At 36.7% G+C, this 20034-nt stretch overlaps 1 protein-coding gene across 11 annotated transcripts in view; it reads left to right on the forward strand.

Moving 5' to 3' along the window:
- Positions 1-20034, forward strand: part of SDCCAG8 (SHH signaling and ciliogenesis regulator SDCCAG8) — a 247112-nt gene that overhangs the window by 121716 nt on the left and 105362 nt on the right. For all 11 annotated transcript variants that reach the window (XR_006272696.1, XM_043486065.1, XM_043486066.1 and 8 more), the window contains one exon: positions 13288-13430. Coding sequence is in view for 10 of the 11 variants with exons in the window: in XM_043486065.1 (XP_043342000.1) it covers positions 13288-13430 (143 nt within the window). In the remaining variant the exon portion in view is untranslated. The remainder of the gene's footprint in view (positions 1-13287; positions 13431-20034) is intronic.

The following is a 20034-nucleotide window of genomic DNA, read 5'->3' on the forward strand; positions in this document are numbered from 1 at the left end:
TGGGAATTTGCAATATGATGCAGGGATCTCAAATCCAGTGCTCTGTGACAACCTCTAGGGGTGGGATGGTGTGGGAGGTGGGTGGGAAGTTCAAGAGGAAGGGGACACACATATACCTATGACTGATTCCATAAGCAGAAACCAATACAGTACTGTAAAGCAATTATCCTCCAATTAAAAATAAATATGTTTAAATTTTTTAAAAAGACACATGTGCCCCAGTGTTCATTGCAGCACTAATTTTGATAGCCGGGACATGGAAGCAACCTAGATGTCCATCAACAGATGAAATAAAGAAGTTGTGGTATGTATATATATATATATATATACAATGGAATATTACTCAGCCACCAAAAGGAACGGATGTGAATCAGTTGAACTAAGGTGGATGAACCTAGAGCCTGTTACACAGAGTGAAGTAAGTCAGAGAGAGAAAAACAAATGTCAACGCATATATATGGCTCCATAATCTAGATTCCATAATCTAGAAAAATGGTGCTGATGAACCTACTTACAGAGCAATAGAGACACAGTTGTAGAGAATGGACTTGTGCACAGAGAGGGGAGGAGAGGGCAGGACGAATTGAGAAAGTAGCATTGACAGATGTACACACCATGTGTCAGATACATAGCTATTAGAAGCTGCCATCCTAGGTCGGGAAGATCCCCTGGAGGAGGGCATGGCAACCCACTCCAGTATTCTTGCCTGGAGAATCCCATGGACAGAGGAGCCTGGTGGGCTACAGTCCACAGGCTCACAGAGAGTTGGACACGACTGAAGCGACTTAGTACACGCACACACAGAAGCTGCTTTATAACACAGGGAGCCCAGCCTGGTCCTCTGTGACGACCTAGAGGGGTGACGGGGAGGGAGGCTCAAGATGGAGGACATATATATTTCCTTATAGCTGATTCACGTTGTACAGCAGAAAACAGCACCAACATTGTAAGCAATTATCCTCCAATTAAAAATAAATAAACATTTTAAGACATGTGCAGTAGAATAGATAGGTGCCATAGGATTACTAGCTTTGTAAAGCAAGAAACTGCCAAAGATTTAACATGTTTTGAGTTTATCAACTCCATTAATATAGCTCTTAAGGTACTGCTATGAGTAAAACAGGAATATTCTCTTGGATGATAATTCAATTAGGTGAATTTGTAAATAATTAAGCAGTCATTCCAAGGAAGTTTTTATTAGGTTGGAGAAAATGTTCATTGGGGTTTTTCCATAACATCTTGTGGAAAAAGCCAAACAAACTTTTTGGCCAACCCAGTACTTATAGATACATTAAACTTTGTAGTTGTCCAGTAGTCAGGCATTACTGATTCAATCAATTTGCAACTGGGAGTGGGGGGGTGGTTAGGAGACAGTTTTTTAAGAAGCTGTTTTCAAGTCTTTGAAGTTACAGTCCCTTGATATTTATAGGGACACATCCCAGTCTCTTCACTAATGATAGCAAAAGCAATTAATTCCTGCTATTAAATATAGTAATGTATTTAACTGACCCATTCACCCTCTAGAATGTTTATAAATATAGAACTAAAATTATTTGTGAGCCCATTGAAATAAATTCTACTACTAAAATAAACAGTATATTTCGCTATAGCATAATGACATTTCAGGAGAGGGTTATGTTCTGAATTTAATTTGTAAGGTAAATAGTCCATATGGTCAAAATTAATTTTGAAAATCTTTTGAATCATTAAAATTAACATAGTCTACATGGATTTGTATGTATTGATTTATATGTGTTTAGAACCATGTATTCCTACTACATTGGAGACATTCATACAGTTTCTCAAAAACCTTTTTTTGGGGGGGTGGAGGGGGCCATGTTGCAGGTCTTGTGGGAACTTAGTTCTTCAACTAGGAATCAAACCTAGGCCCGTGGCAGTGAGACTGCAGATATCTAACCACTGGACCACCAGGACATTCCCTTAAAAACTCTAATTCATATCACTTTACTTTTATTGTTGGGATAGATTACTATTTATTCAGACGGAGACCAGATATGAATGAAGACAAGGAGGAAACCAGCCCCCGAAAGAAAATCCTATCACCTGAGCTCTTTTTTGTAAACTGACCACAGGGCTGCGATGATTCTTCTTCTTGCCCATGAATTTTCTGGCATCGCGTAACAGCAGTGTGAGCTTTGCTTAACAAAAAAGGCTGGTGTATTGTCACAGTGTAACAGAATCAGTTTTGTACCAGATGTCTTAAATTCTTCTCTTTAGACCCACTGTTTTAGAAAGGTACTTTTTCTGCCATAGACCCATCTCATCTGTTTTGAAAACTTGTTTTGAGAGCTCCTTTAGCTCCAAGGAAGTGCTCCTGAGTAGAAGTGATCCATTGATCCCACTTCTTTTATCATTATGGAAAGAGAAAAAAAAAACTTTTATTAAAACTATTTAAAGAATATTTGCTTAGAGTAAGAATTGATGTAGGAGTCTGTTAGAAATGAATAGAAAACTGAAAAGTTTTACCAGCTGTTACATATTGTATTCGGAAGGCTAAAAGGTCAAGTGCCACTTTGACTCTCCTGCTGTGTGGAGTCTTTGTGTTGTAAAAGATATAAACTCTGGGACCTAAGGCTAAGCACATTCAAACTCCACACCCTCAAGGCTACCCCTAAAATCCCTTGGGGAAATGCTTCTTCAAAGTGAATCTCAGCCAGGGCTTTGCAAACTGAGAGCCTTGTGTTAGCTAGTGTGACATTTGATCCCAGACGTCTTGAGTTAATCTCTCTGTCCGTGTCTTTTACCCATGCCAAGTTGTAGTCCAACAGGTTTTAGAAAGCACATTTTGTCATTTTTCTTTTTAATCTTCTGAAGTTTGTTTAGGAAGACAATATACAGTATAGTATAAAGAGTATAGGACTTGAAATTAGATTAATCCCATTTTGAATCCCATCTCCACCGCTATATCATTTTGTATAAGTCACTAAATATCTGTGTCTGTTTTCTCATCATAAAACAACGATAGGATATTTATGTTTACAAGATTGCCATGAACACAAAATGAGATTAAAAACAGGAAATCTAATAGTATGAAATACTAACACAGTGCCTGACACATGAGAAATGATGGCTGGTGTCAGTGTTACTATTAGGCCTGAAGTAAAAGCCTATTAAATCAATATTGTGTGCCCTCAGTGATGATAAGCATGAACAGAACTTCTAGGATGGTGTCAGCAACCTTCAGTTATAGAACTCAGGTTTGTTCAGTTTGCTTGCCACTCAAAGCCAGTAACTGAGGAGCGAGCATCAGTAGAAAGGAAAGATGCTTTATTCAGAAAAGCCAGCAACCTGGGAGAAGGTGCACTTCTGTCCAGGGACCAACTCTGAAGATTCTGCTTAGCCATGAGTTTTTAAAGGGAAAAAAATCATAGTTAATCATTAAAATAGGAGGTAAGATTCTTCATCCTTTTTCCATTTCATGCAAACCTTCTGACTTCTAGTCTTCCTTAGGAGTCTGTCTTGCTCGTGTGATCTGCCTGTACAATTGGACGCTGTTTTACCCACACAATGCAACTGCACCTGTGGGGTCTGCCTGCAGATTTACTAAGGAGAAGCTAGGGGCAGAGAACCAATCCTTCTTTAGCTACTTAAGTCTTCATTCTTACGCCTTCTAATCCAGGAAAGGCATCAATAGATTAGGCAAGGCATTGTGTACATTCATTAAGGCAGAAATCAGAAGTTAGGTTAAATGCTGTGTCGTGATCTCGTCTTTATCGTTAAGACCAGAAGAAAACAGGAATGAACAGGAAAGGGGCAAAGAAGCTGCTTACACTTCTACATCTACTACAGTAAAGACAACCATTTTTGTCTATTTCTAAAATGACTTTCATATTACTTATAATATCTTTTTATTTACATAGGCTGGTTTTCTAAGAGTCTAGTTTGGAGAGTGAGTCTTAGTAATAAATTTGGCTATTTTCTAGACCAGTGCTATCAAGTAGAATTTTCTGTGATGATGAGATATTTTATACCTGCACTGTTCAATATGGCAGCCATGATCCATATGTGGCTACTGAGCACTATGTGATTAATGCAGTTGAGGAGCTATGTTCTCTATTTTAATTAAATTAATTTTATATGCTCACAGGTAGCTAGTGCAGCTACAGACAACCTTATTTATGGTTTGGCAAAGTCATTCTTAACATCAACAAGTTAATAAAAGTGTCAATGGATGAATACTCAATTTCAGATGAGTACATTCTTTTTATCCACACAGAACTTGATAGAAACGATCATTTATCTTTCAAGTGATATATTGTTGTTTTATTTTTCAGTATCATATACCACTTTATTTTTCTATATATGTTCTATGAATTCATCCATTGGGTTCTGAGTGATAAATTCACATTGTCAAATTTTGACCACTTCAAAACCACAGGTTCTTCTTTCTCACTGTGCAAGAGTTCCAGTCTTCCTAGTGTTCTGTAGTGTTTTTGCTTTTCTCCTCATTTTCTTATGTGTATAAATAAATTACCCTAGATTAATGATTGTTAAATAATTTTTAATTCACATATTTATTAGCAGGGATAAGTCACTACCATTGGATTAAAATAGTTCCTATATGCTACTTTTTCACTCCAAGTAAAGTTATTCTTTGGAATTAAGATGACATAATTTTTTAAATGGGTTTTACATTCATTTCTTAAGTCTTTTTTTACTCAGGAAGTCAGGAGAAGTATATATTGAACTTATTTTAATGAAATTCTTTATTTCATTCTATTTAATTTATATTAAAAATATAGTTTTTAATAATCAGAAATATACCCTATTTTTTAAAATTAATTTTTATTGGAGTATAGCTGATTTACAATGTTGTATTAGTTTCTGTTCAACAGCACAGAGAATCAGTTATACATATACATATATCCACTCTTTTTTAGATTCTTTTCCCATATAGGACATTACAGAATGTTGACTAGGGTAACCTGGGCTATACAATAGACTCTTATTAGTTATCTATTTTATATATAGTAGTGTATTTATGTCAATCTCAACTCCCAATTTATCCTTCCCCCTCTTACTCTCTGGTAAGCATAAGTGTTTCTACATCTTGTGATTCTATTTCTTTTTTATTTTTAACTCTTATAATTGTAAGAGTTGTAAGAGTGTAATTGACTTACAATATTGTATTAGTCTCAGGTAGGTCCACTGAAATCAGGTCCCAGGACTGCAGTAATTTGGATCTGGACCCCCTGTAGGCACTGTGGAGGCAGCTCAGACTCTGGCCTGGCCCAACCCTGGCATGTCTGTGCTCATAAAGTTTACAGCTGCTAAAGTCAGATCTGTCTTACCTGAGGAGCTTGTTCATTCAGATGTTCTGTAGGCACTGAGTTTACAAAACCAATCATGGCAATATCAATTCATGGTTTGTGTAGCTGCAAGGAGAGATTTTAGCTTTTCTTCCTTAGTTGTATGGCCTCTGGGGTTCAGCTGTGGTTTCAGCCCCACAGGGGTCTGCTCTCAAGGTTGCCCCAGATCACATGAGTCTGCCCCAGCAAGAAAGGGGTACAGAAGTGGTGGTGGCTGCGGTCACAAGGGTGCCTACTATAGAGGAGATAGAGTGAAGAGGATACGGTGGTGGCCGCTGGGGCCACAGGGGTGGGGACAGGTGCTTGGGGAAGTCTGCAGCTGCGTTCACAAGAGGGCCAGCCTGGACTGAAATGAGGTGCTTTGGCCAGTGGCCATGGACTTGTGAAAGTCAGCCCTGGTGGGAGTCTCCCTAATGCGCAATGAGGCAGAAGCCAGTGCCTGGTGAGAGGCTGCAAAGGTGGCCCTGCCCCTTGCACATCACTCAACAATGGCGCTTTGCTTCTGTGGAGTCTGGGTTTCCTCCACAAGCATTCAGGGTTATGGAATTCCTCAGTCCTATGCCCTCAGGCTGTCTCTTTGTTGCTAACAGCAGTCCCCTTTCAGGATTTGCTTTCCAAACCCGTGTTTCAGAACCTAGCCCCCATCTGTACCAGAGGACACACATCTTAGGCTGGGGCACAGACCAGCTGTAAAGGTCTGCCTCTGTTCTGCCACATTCACCAGTTGTGCTCGCCTCTGACAGTCCCCAGTGCTTCCGTTCTGTCCCAACTGATCTCCCCACTGTGAGGAGGCTGCCTCCCTTGTAGAAACCTCTTCTCTCCTTCAGCTCCCCCGCCAGTGGTGCCGTTCCCATCCCTCTTCCTCTCCTTTTCTTTCTCCCTTCTTTCTTTCATCCTACCTGGTTATGCCTGGGTCTTTCTTGTCCTTTTTGGTGTCTGAGACCTCTGCTAATGTTCAGCCAGTGCTCTTTGAGAATTGTTCCATTTGTAGATGCATTCTTGATGCATTTGTGGGGAGAGGTGAACTTCACTTCCTCCTTCTCCACCATCTTGACTCCTTTGCTACTTTTTAAATTGTATTATCATAAAATCAATTTTATGGGGTGAAACCAAAAGTTTTTCTTTTTTTTTTTTTTAAGGGGAATAGAATTAGAAGGAATAGGGGAGAAAAAGGAGAAAAAAAAGGAAGGAATAGGAAATATCTGAGTGCTTCAAATATAATTAGGGTTAGTATTGTTTTATGGTAATAGTTACATTTATACATATGTGTGAGAGAGTGTATATGTTTATAAATTGTGGTATAAAATGTATTTCTTACTATGGATCTTGGTTAAAAAGAAAAGAAATTAAAAGCATGTTGGCTAATTTATGGTATGAGATAGAGGAGCAAAATCAAGAAGATCTGGTTCAAGGCTTAGATTTACTCCTTTGGACAATTATTCAATGTTTTTGACCCTTAGTTTCTTTAGAATCCTTTAGAGTGTTCCTTTTGTTCATTTAGAGTGGTTTGTCAGTTACTTTATGTTGAAAAATCTCATGGCTTACAATAGCAATCATTTAAGCTCATGTTTATGAATCTTCAGGTCATCTGGAATTTGACTGATCTGTGCTGCATTTGACTGGTTGGTTCTGCTTCAGGTTGTGGGTTGTCTGAGCTATGGTTTGGGTTTGGTTCTGATCCACATGTATTTATTATGTGGTCCAGGCAAAAGGGACAGCAGCTATTCAAGGCATGCTTTTCTCATGGAGAATCACCAGAATATAAAAACAAAAACTACAAAAACATGTTTATGACTTTTGCTTTCATTATAAACATGAAAATTCTATTCGCTAATTGAAATGAGATGACGAAGCCCAAAGTCATTGGGGAGATATAGTGTATCTCATTACCAGTGGAAGGAGACAGACGTGAATATTTGCTGAAGGATAATATAAACTTTTTACGTTACACCAAAACTTGGTTAAATACTTCATTCTCAAATATAAAAAGACAGCCAAGTATCACTATGTATTTGAGGAAAGCCTTTTACATAATAGAGTGTCTAAAACAAACAGCAAAAAAGGAAACTGATGCAGTATAGCAGAGGAGAACATCTAAAATACTTTAATATTTTAATGGAGGCATACAGTATTATAGTCATATGATAAAAATATCATGCTATATAAAAACAGTGAAAAAAGAGATATCTCCTGGAATGAAAGTTGTGCTAAAAAGTTTTTTTAATTCAATAGAAGTTTTGGAACATGATGTCAAGGGACCATCCCGGAAGTTAGAATCAAAAGACAAGTAGGTAAAATTAAGTGATCAATGCAACAGAGCCAAAAACCAATGTCCATGAGTTCCAGGAAAAGGAATTATTAAAATGTATGGCATCAGAATATTTTAAAATAAAAATATAAGATAATTTATTCAAACAAAAGAAAACCTCCAGATTAAAAAGGTCCTACTGACAACCCAACACAATGTATGAAAAAAGGCCCATTCCAAGGTCTAGCATTGTAAAGTTGCAAAATTCCAGAGGAAAATTATTATAAAGGCTTTTAGAAACAAAAAAGCAAATCACAGACTATTAGGAATCATAATAGCATAGGGCTTTTTAATTGTAATATTACAATTTTGAAGACAGTGTTACTGTCCCTTAAAAATCCTGAATGAAAGTTAATTTCAGCATAGATATTATACCTAGCCAAACTATCAAGTGGGCTTCCCTGATAGCTCAGTTGGTAAAGAATCTGCCTGTAATGCAGGAGACCCCAGTTTGAATCCTGGGTCAGGAAAATCTGCTGGAGAAGGGATAGGCTACCCACTCCAGTATTCTTGGACTTCCCTTATGGCTCAGCTGGTAAAGAATCTGCCTGCAATACATGAGACCTGGGTTTGATCCCTGGGTTGGGAAGATCCCCTGGAGAAAGGAAAGGCTACCCATTCCAGTATTCTGGCCTGGAGCATTCCATGGATTCTACAGTCCATGGGGTCACAAAGCGTGAGACACAACTGAGTGACTTTCACTTTAAACTATCAAGGATATGCATGGAATAACAACATATTCAGGCATACAGATACTTTTTGAAAATGCATTATTTGTGTACCCTTACTTGTGAAAGTTACCCGGAGAAGGTATTTCAACTACAGAAGGGGGTAAACTGAGAAACAGGATGACTTAAAACACATAAAACAAGAAACTCCAATAGGAGCATGTATAAATGAATCAACCAAGTCAGAGATTAGCCAGGCTAGACATGTCACCAAGCAGGGTATATCTAGGAAAATAAAGGAACTAATGATTTACTGATATGTTCCACTATTGAAAAAATATTATTAATGAGTATTTCACAGAACTGTTTGAACGTTTGGGGGAAAAAAATGTCACTTACCAAGAAAAATAAACTATTAAAAAAGCAAGCAATTAATTCTGTAAATAATAAAAGATTTTTACAAGAAAATTAATTTAAGCAGAATAATGCTTATCTCAGTATTGAACAATGTTTCTATAATCATTATAATGTAAATGAACTACTGACTAATGATTTAACCAAAATTGTTATAGAGGAGGATGAGGTGGGTATATTGGATGGTATAAGAAAGATAAATCACTACCTTTTTTAATATAGGAAATCAACATGCATGAGTTCTCAATCACTCAGTCGTGTCCAACTCTTTCCAACACCATGGACTGTAGCCCGTCAGGCTCTTCTATTCATGAGATTTCTCAGGCAAGAATACCGTAGTAGGTTGCCATTTCCTTCTCCAGGGGATCTTCCCTACCCATGGATCAAATCCTCATCTCTTCCATCTTCTGCATTGGCAGGTGGATTCTTTACCACTAGTGCCACATAGGAAATCAATAGATGAAGTTTATGTAGCAAAATCAAAGTATAGCATGATAAAAGTTAAAGTTACCCGGTTGTGTCTGACTCTTTGTGACCCCATGGACTGTAGCCTGCCAGGCTCCTCTGTCCATGGAATTCTCCAGGCCAGAATACTGGAGTGGGTAGCCGTTCCCTTCTTCAGGGGATCTTCCCAACCCAGGGACTGAACCCAGGTCTCCCGCATTGCAGGTAGATTCTTCACCATGTGAGCCACCAGGGAAGCAAGTATGTTATTTTAAAGTAAGAATATAAATATCAAGGATGGATACTATGTGCCATGGGCAATTTGGCTTAGAGATGGGGGAGGGGAAGAGCACAGGCACTGACTTTCTGCTAGGAGCAACTGAGTACTATTTGACTTAAATTAGGCACATTACTTTGATAAGAAAATCTAATAAATGATGAAAAGAAATGACTAATAAGAAAATTGTGTGCATTATAGATTGTAAATGAACAGTAGTCTCTTGTTTCTCCATATCCCCTCCTTGGTAGTGTTCTCCTGAGGTAGCCACCTTTAATCATTTCTACTTTTAGTTATTGAGATTTTTGGATGATATCACTGATTCAATGAACATGAACTTCGTCAAACTCCTGGAGATGGTGAGGGACAGGGAGGGCTGGTGTACTGCAGTCCATGGGGGTCACAAAGAGTCAGACATGACTTGACAATTGAACAACTTTTAGTTATTCTGGTGGTTACATTCATGGCTTGAAGTATATCTTTTGATAAAGTGTAAAGCTACCCGGACTCATCTTTACCCAGTTAGCCAGAAGATGGCCATGTCAAACTGCACTGTACATTGCAGGTTAATAGAGTACTTTGAGAGCAGAGTACAATTGGCCTATGACTGTTGTGGTGTTTCATCCCTGAGCCACTGTGTACAGCCAAGGAAGCAGCCCTGACCTAGTTGGGCAAAGCAAAGGGTTGTCCTGCCAGTGGGAGTATGGCATTTCTGGCAAGAGATTCCCCTTCTAACTGTTGGAGTTGGTGCCATGGCAGATTTTCCTGACTCGGGGAGTAAGTGTTGAGCCCTGGTCCAGCTGGTTCGATTATTTGTTGATTTTGATTATCTGCACCAATAAGCTGTTTCTCTGGCACAGATAATCTGAATCAGGCAGTAACTTTCCATCTTCCTAACAAAAATGCTTTTTGCATTTTGAAATTATAATAAAGTTTTATTCAGTGTCCTCCAAAAGAGTGCTTATCCAGAAATTTTATTGAATTAAATTAGGAACTCTTTAGTGCTCAGGGATACCCATAAATCCTTAGGCAGGTCTTTTTCCTTTACTTGTATTTTTGCTCTTCTTGAAAGGTAGAGAAAAATCAGCAGTAATGATACCAGCTGTTTTTTATTCAGCTCTTGCTATATCCTAGGCACTCTGGTAAGTATTCACCATTTCATTTTGTCTTCCCAGTAGTTTTAGGAGCTTTCTAGAGTTGTCACTCCCGTTTTAGACTGAAGAAACTGGTAAGAGTTGAGTGACTTGTCCAAGGTCACAGAGCTGGAGAGTGCCAGCGCTGTGTCTGAGCCCTGATTTGTGTTGATCCTTGAGCCCATGTTCTTTATCTCTAGGTTTGACTGGATTTCAGTGCAGCATCTGACTTTTTATTACATGAGACTAAGAAAGCAGCTACTTTATACATAAAACCCGATTATCAATATAAGGTTACATATGTTATTGTTGTTGGACTGTACTTATAAAATTGTTACACCTTTTCTTTTGAAGGAAGTTTAGAATTTTATACATCTTCTATTTCTGTCACTGTGTAGTGTCCTCTCAAAATTCTGGAGTCATCTTTGTTATCTTCTGATATCTATCCTTTTATTTACATATACTCATCATGTTCTCTTTATATTTCTGTCTTAACTGTCACTACGTCTTATATTTGGAGTATTGCAACCATCTTTTTGTGGTCTACTACTACTGCCAGTCTCTACTGTCTTAATGATCATACACATTAATCCAGTATTTTGAAGCTCAGCTTCTCTCATGTTGCATACCTGTTTAAATCATTATTTCCTCATTATCTGTAAGGAAAAATACAGCTTTATAAATCTAGAATTTAAAATGTTTGGTAATTGGTCTAATCTATCATTCCATGAGTTTATGTGGCCTTTCCTTCTTTCCCACTTTTCTTGCCCATGCTGGTATATCCTTAATCTGGCCTACTGAAGCACAGATTTTCTCTAAGACCCATTTGTTGTTTTTTACACGCTTGGTATTTTGGTTGTCTTTTTGTGTGTGTTTGTCTCATTTACTCAACTGAATTGCTAAGTCCTGAGTGTGAAGGTGAAAACTGAGTCCATCATAATATTTAGCATAGTTTCTTGCATATAGCACTGTGTAAAAATATTAATGGATAAATTTTTGTGATTTCCTGGTGGTTCAGTGGTAAAGAATTCTCCTGCAACACAGGGGATGTAGGAGACATAGGTTTGATCCTTGGCTCAAGAAGATCCCCTGGAGGAGGGCATGGCAATTCATTCCAGTGTTCTTGCCTGGAGAATTCCATGGACGGAGGAGCCTGGCGGGCTATAGTCCATGGGGTCGCAAAGAGTCAGACTCAACTGAAGTGACTGAGCATGAGCAGGAGCAAAAAAAAATTAATGGATACATTTTTGTAATTTTAAAATTAACATATAATTCTGGTTCTACTTTGCTTTTTTGTTAATTTCATAAATGTTAGATCAAACTTAGTAGGCTAGGCTTTTCTCTTATGTTTTTCTATCTTTTTAATTATATTGCATAATGAGATAGAAATGTACTGATAGAACTTTAACAATTTAAAATATTTTAAACAAATCAGTTTCACTTAGTAATCTAATCTGAAAGATATAGAAAATCTATTATGAATGAAAGCAATATGCTCGTTATTACATAATTTTTAAAAAATAGCTTATATGTTGTTTTATTATATGGTAATGTACAGTTTTGATGGAGATAAACTGAACATTTGTAGTGCAATAAATGTTGAAAAATAAACAATTTATCCTGCCTGATATATTCAGTGTAGTTGTAGATTGTTCAGAATACTGAGTCATAACATGAAGAAATTTGAAATGTACTTAAATACTAAGTTTAAAACTCTACTTAGACATGTTTTTTTTTCCAAGAGTGGACTGCATTTTTGTTATAAAAATTGCTTCTTGCTTTCTACTGAATTGAAAATATTTCAGTCTTTACTTTCCCCTATTTTGTTTTTCTTGTTTTAGTGGCCTGAATATTTATCTCTTCTATTTTCTTTTTTTAAAAAATTATGGATGTTCTATAATAAATAAATATTTGTACTTTAATGTGTAAATTATTTAAACCATGTTCTATGTAAAGTACTTTTGCTTTGAAATATTTGAGTTACAGTAAGAAAGTATAATTTCATACTGAAACCAAAGAATAAGCTATTATAGATTTTTATATATTTTGATGTTTATATTTATTAATCTCAGAGTGGTTTTATTGCCTTTTAAATGCAATTTTAATGCAATATTATTTTAGCTTGGCAATGTCATACATTCAAATGCTTGAAATTTCTCATGTTTTATTTTTTCCTAAAGTATTTTTTTCCAAATAATACTGTGCATCGTATTGATGTCTTCTTTTACACCTCATATTTTTCTAAAAGATATCTTAAATTATTTTACCATTTAATTTGATTTTCAAAACATCCAAATGTAACCATAAATGTGTCTTTTAAAATCAAGTCTCACATTTGATGTAAATCACTGCACATGTCTGATCTTATCTCACAAACAAAACTGTTATATTTAAAAAGTAGTGACTTTTTAAGTTCGTATTATTTTTTAAAGAGACTGAGCCTTAGATTCAAAGCACAGATTATCCATTTTGACTATGCTCATTTAATCATTTCATTTTTAAAATTAGACTGCATCTTACGATCCAAAAAATCCTCACTAATGTGCATTTCTGGCTGGGTTAATTCCCTTTGTCATAAAGTGGAAGCTAGCCTAAATTTTCTAATAATTTTTCATCATATTGAAATTCATGGCAAAAATAAAAATGAGATAATTTTGATTTAAAGTGCATATATTTTATAGTGATACTCTTCACCCTCTTCTCTCTGCCTAAGGAAATAGAGAAATTGAGTTTAGAGCTGAGTGAAAGCAAGCAGCGCTTGGAACAGCAGCAGGAGAAGGCAGCCCGGGCCAGAGAGGAGTGCCTGAAACTGACAGAACTGCTAGGCGACTCCGAGCACCAACTGCACCTCACCAGGTACTGCCTAATCCCATTATGCACCGCAGCACCCATTTCATCCCTCGGATTTTTGCCACAGGCTTCCAAACAGTTGTTAGAGTTAAGTCTTAGTCATTCAATTCACACACAGTTTTAGGCATATTAAGAAAAGTGGAGATGTGGTAAGCAAAACACCCAGACATGTGAATGATAAGTGTGGCAGGGAATTACTGATAGATTACAAAACCTTTCATCTACAATGCTCAAATATTTAGGTGATTCTCTATCAATATAAGCAAAATGACATATTTCTTCTACCACAGCCACTACCTCTCCTGTTAATTTTATGTCTAATAAAAATGTTGAACTGAAGTATCTGAGGAATATATTTAGGAAAAGAGTGAGATACTGTCAGTGGTGAAAGAGACAAAACAAAAGACATCCTAAGATGCAAACTGAGGTGGCAGAGCTACAAAATAAGCAACCTGAGTCCTAAGGAGGTGTAAGAGTTAGACATGGGACTGACTGACGCTGTTCATGTTTAAACCATTACTATAACCGTGCTTATACCATCGCGCTTTCAAACTACATCACTTCCATCATGAGATATTGTGATGTGAGAGCATCATTGTCATAAAACTTTAGTGAACACATAGCCCAGCCCTAAATTACGATAATACATTTTAGGTAGTAAACATTGGGAAATTAGTTATATTGAAAACATACACAATATGCATAAATATACAGACACAGAGAAAAATTCAAACTGAGGTTGTAGGTGTTTCACAGTACCATATAAATGGTTTCTTTTCCTTTCAAGTTTTAGTACAATTTTTCAGTTTTCAGATCAAGCCTTTGGGTTTGTTCAATTCTTAGAGTTTTTCAGTTTTTAGAGAGAACTTTGTCTAAATACCTACATAAGTTTATAAAATCTGGTTTATTCATAAATTGGAAAAACACTGGTCTTCTAATCATAGTAAAATGTTGAATTTAAACTATGAAAGGGGACTGATCCCTTTTACATTAAATATGACAATGTAATTCTGAGCACGGTATGATAACAGATGGAGAAAAGCACCACTTGAACAGCCTGCATTTGGAGAAAAAAATATTCTAGAGGTTGTTGAACCTCCCAAAGTTTTCGGTTAGTGTTAAGATGCCTCTAGTTCTGTTAAAATCAAACTTTGTTAAAAACATTTTGTTATGATAATATTCCAAATGGTTTGCCAACTTCCCTTTTAAACAATGAAAGAAAAGAGAAGAAAGGAGGAGAAAGAGAGAAAGGAAAAAAATGAAAGAAAGAAAAAAAATTATTTATACACATGTGATATCTGGAAAAATCCCAATAGTTGAAACACTTTATTGAGAAAAAAATTGCTTAATACTGCAGAATAATAGCCATTCTTTTAATGCCCATTTAAAGTATTTCACTATAGAAGTGAGAACATAATGTTAACAAAGTTCCTATGGTTATTTAATCTTAGAAGTTTCAGAATTTAGCTTGATCATGATATTTAATAGTTTTTCTTCTCTGTCAGACTTCTATTGAGAACCAACCATTTGTGTGCTAAGTACTACTAACCCACAGAAATAGGACAGCTTTTAATGTCTCAGTGTGGCTGAGCTTCAATAAATAAATATTAATGCTGCTTTTGCCCACTTTGCCATTCTGTCTTATTCAGAGAGTTAATTTCTGAAGTCAAAGTCCATAGAGAGTTTTCCTGTGCTATATCAATTTGTACTGTCTGACGAGATCCATTTCTTGCAAGTAGAGCATATTAAGATGCAGCAACTGCTGAAAATGGACTGGTGGTAACTAATTCCTTTGTTCTTAAGAAAAACGGTTTTGCTTGGTTCCATAGAAAGCTTTTTCTATTGAGCTTTATTTACTCCAAGTCTACAGAAATTTAACTTAGTTTTATAGAAAATAAAGCTTAATTATCTATTTTCTAAATGCAGTACTCTTTTGTAAGCATTTTACACTTAGTCTATGTTCATGTTTTATAAAATCCACATTCATAAATTTAAAGATGACAATAAAAATGAAAGGAACTGTATATATCTCTGTTTTGCACAGAAAATTACTTGCTTGTTGGACTAAATATTTCTGACACACTATTTGGGTTTTTTTTAGCATTTCCTTCCCTTCACCATTCTTTATTGATTTATATACTCAAGTGTGTGATGAGAAATTTCATATATCTTGTTTTTAGCTGAAATAAATAAATCTCACACAGGTAACACTTCATTTAGCCTTAATTTAAATATTTTCAGTGTCATATTCTAAACAAAGTTTAAAATTAAATATGAAAAAGATGCTTTAAAACAGTGATTAAAATAAGGATTTCAAATCTTCTAGGGCAAATAAAATTTTAAAATGAATAGAAATTTATAGGTCAACCTGTCACTTCTTTTGGAATTTCCCTTTATTATCTAATTGGACTTAAATATGGAAAATAGAAATTCAACATTTTTTGAAGGACTCAATTAGTAAATATATCATTCACTTATTTAATGAGTATTTATTGAGCACCTACTATCTTTTACATACATTGGTTGGCCCTGGACATAGAAAAAAAAAACTCAGTTCCTATCCTTAGGTTGTTCACATTCTACAAAGGAGCCAGATCCATATATGCAGTTACAGTAGAGTGTGATGACAGTGTAATGAGAGAAATTAAGATTGCCACGAAGCACATAGCAAAGAGAACTGTCTCATTCTATTAAGTGGAGGTGAAGGAGATAGGGAAAGCTTTCTGAGTTCAGGAATAAGAGTCCTCAAAGTAGAGAAAGGTAGGACAAACACCCCAAGTAGAGGGAACAATATATGCAAAGATGTTAAGTTGGGAGAGAATGTAGACTCTACAGTCACTTTAGGTGTTTGGCAAGAGAGGGAGAGGGACCAGAGGAAGGGTCTTGTGGGCCATGTTCTGGAATTTTGGCCATTCCAAGAATAAGGGATTACTCTTAATGTAATATTTTAATCAGGGCTTCTAACATGATCAACTTTTGGGGTTAGGATCCCGACTCAGACAGCTGTGTAGAGTGAACTTGGAGAGTTGATGTAGGAGATAAGAAAACCAGTTAGGACAGAGTTGGTAACTACAGCCCATAGGCCAAATCTGGTGCACCATCTGTTTCTAAAGTGATCCATGAACTAAGAATGTTTTTTTTTTTATATATATTTTTAGACTGGGAGGAAAAAAGAAAAATAATATTTTATGACACACAAAAATCATAAATAAAATTTTATTGGACACAGCCATGATTATCCTTTGTGTATTATGTGTAGTATTTCCATGGCAGAATTGAGTATGATCCTCAAAGCCTAAAATATTTATTATCTGGCCCTTCATAGAAAAAGTTTATAGCCCCTCAGTTGGGAGTCCTGTTTAACTCAAGAAGTCAAGAGAGCTTGAACTATGCTAGGATCAAATGTATATTTAAGGAAGGTAATTGAAAGGCACTGTGAAAACAGATTGGTTGTGGAAGAGATGATTGGCAGGGACTCCAATTAGAATATAAGTACAGTAGTAGTCCTCAGCTGTGTATGCGCCAGGAAAATGGAAAGGATATAGTATCTTCAGGAGGCATTTAGGGTGATGATAAGGGAGACTGGAATTAAAGATGATTCCTGACCTAGAATACTGGGATGAGGGGAGGGAAGGGAGGGAAGGGATATGTGTATAATTATGACTGATTTGTGGTGTTGTACTGCAGAAACCAACATAAAATTACAAAGCAATTTTCCAATTAAAATTTTTTTTAAAGTTTAAAAAGGTGATTCCAAAGCTTCTAGCCTGTCTTAAGTAGATGATCCATTAATTCAACTAGTGAATGTTAAAGGAGTAGCAGAGGAAAGAATATGCTTTATTTTGGAACTCTGATGAAGATGTCCAGTGTAGATCCAATGTGAGGAGAAAGATCATGACAGAGGTTTAGATCTGGATGCTTTTACATAAAGATATTGTAGCCAAAGGAGTGGGTAGAAGCACATAGAGAGGACCATGTTTTCAAGAACTTGGAAGAATAGCCAAGGAAATGAAATGGGGCCTTCAGTGTATAAGAAAAGAATAAAGTGTGGTTCAGGTATACTTTTGGTGAAGTAACAATTAAAACCATACACATGTTAACTAGGGTGGGGGGAGCTGGTATCCTAGGATTGAGGAAATTGAGTTTTGGTATCTTCACCCAGGCATTCACTGTCTTTGTAATTTTTGACAAATTACTTAATTCTTTGAACCTGCATACTCACCTGTAAAGTTAGGTTAGACAAGATGATTTCTAAGTTTTCTTCCAACTCTGATAGTCAAACAGCATGAGTTAAAACAATGCATTATTAAATTCCTGTTTCTGGGCATTAGGTACTTAAATTGCTTGAAATATCCTTTGCTCAAGATGTTTCCTTAGTTTGTGAAGTTCAGAGAGATTTCATGGAAATGTCCTTCATACCACCATTTACATTCATCATAATTTAGGCTCTGGTGACTTCTCTTAAGGGTTATGAAAATACTCTTCTAACATCCTTCCAATCTCTTTTGCCAGCCACTGCTGTGTATATTCATAAACACTGTCTTGACTCGGTCACGGAATCCCGTGAACAGAGGAGCCTGGAGGGCTACAGTCCACGGGGTCGCAAAGTCAGGCATGTCTGAGCGACTGAGCATGCATGCACACATGACAGGCTCCCAGCCTTCTAACTTGATTTCACTGCTACCAGTTCCACCCTCTCACATACTGATTTCCAGCATGTGATTTAAGCAGATGCAGACCTCCTTTGACTTTTGGTCTCTCCTCTCCTTTCACTGTTCTGTAAACCCTGAATACCCCTTTGAGCTTCTTTAGCTCTATTATAATCTTATTTTCCAGGTTTCCCTGAAATCCTAATTTTTCCACTGTAGTCCTCCCTGAGGACCCATGCTAGAGGGAGCACATCTCCCTCTGAATCCTCCTTCCCATTTAGAGCTGAAGGCACTTGCTACTACTAAACAAATTCCTCAAAACAGGGAAAATGAACATCTGAAAAAATAAATTCATACTCTGAAGATTTTTATGTACCTGCTTGTCTTCTCTTCTGTGATGTATTGTTCTTCAAATGGGAGGAGAGATCTTATTAATATTATAGTTCTCAGAGCACCTAGCTTAGCACTTTGCAAAGAGTTGGAGTTCAATAAGTCATTATTATAAGAATGGTTAATACAAGTTTATGACTGTTTATTCAAGCTCAGTATTGATGTGTGTGTGTGTGTGTGTATATATATATATATATATATATATATTCTCAGATACATCAGGTAAAAAATATGAGATGGAACAAAGATGAAAAATTTTGTTGGGAATTTTTCTTGTACATATTATACTATGTTATGATTTTATAACTTTTTAAAATTTTTAGCTTATTATGCACATAAGTTTAAGTATAGTCAAATCAAATGATGATAACAACTCAGTAGGTTTGGTAAAGTGCCTCTCACCTTACTTGAAAACCTCACACACACACAGAATTTTAAACTAGAGGTCTCTATAATTAAAAGATGGTCCCTCTGAGAGTGTTTGAAACCAGTGCCTGATAAACATGATCATTAAACATACATAGCCTAGTATGTGAGTGAGTGAAGTGGAGTCGCTCTGTCGTGTCTGACTCTTTGCAACCCTGTGGACTGTAGCCTACCAGGCTCCTCCGTTCATGGGATTCCCCAGGCAAGAATACTGGAGTAGGTTGCTATTTTATACATGAAAACAAAAGCAAGGCTACTCCCTTCCCACTTATGTCTTTGCTAATAGTAATCAAATAGCTTCTTTCTTTTCCATAACAAACGTCCAGCTATGTTTAAAAATATATGTTCATGTATTTACTCACTCTACATGGAACATTTCCTGTTACAAGACACTATCCTAGGGATGGTGGGAGACATAAATACAAAATAGCTTCAGATGCTGCCCTTCAGAAGCTTATAGGCTAGTGGGGGCAAAAAGAAAATACACAAAGAGTTGGTAAGATAAATGATAAGATCCAGAAGGGACTTTTCAGATAAAATATTATGCAAACAGAGGAACAGATAATTTCTTATTATCCTGGGTAGCATTTGGATATAGGAAAATGGAAATGAAGGACATTTCATGGGAAATTCCAGGGGCCAAACTAGCGTTTGGGAGGTACACATGTATACATGAGAAAGTTAAATACATACAAGTATAAATCAGCTTCCCTTGTGGCGCAGCTGGTAAAGAATCCACCTGCAATGTGGGAGACCTGGGTTCAATCCCTGGGTTGGGAAGATCCCCTGGAGAAGGGAAGGGCTACCCACTCCAGTATTCTGGCCTAGAGAATTCTATGGATTGTATAGTCCATGGGGTCGCAAAGAGCTGGACACGACTGAGTGACTTTCACTTCACTTTCACTTTCATTTTCATCAGTCTCTGAGGTTAAGAATACGTTCATTTTGGGTCTGCCTTGTACCATGCCACATGTAGTGGCTTTTAAAAAAGTAATAACAGAGGCTAAAGGCAAGTGGCCATCACTTACTGAACCTCTCCTGTGTTCTGGGAACTGAGCTGAGTGCTTTTCATCGAGCTCTCACAATAACCCTGTAAGGTGAAGACCATTATTTCCTTGTTTTACAGTGGACACAACTAAGGCACA

Source organism: Cervus canadensis, chromosome 13 (assembly GCF_019320065.1).
Source record: "Cervus canadensis isolate Bull #8, Minnesota chromosome 13, ASM1932006v1, whole genome shotgun sequence".
Classification (NCBI taxonomy): Eukaryota; Metazoa; Chordata; class Mammalia; order Artiodactyla; family Cervidae; genus Cervus; species Cervus canadensis.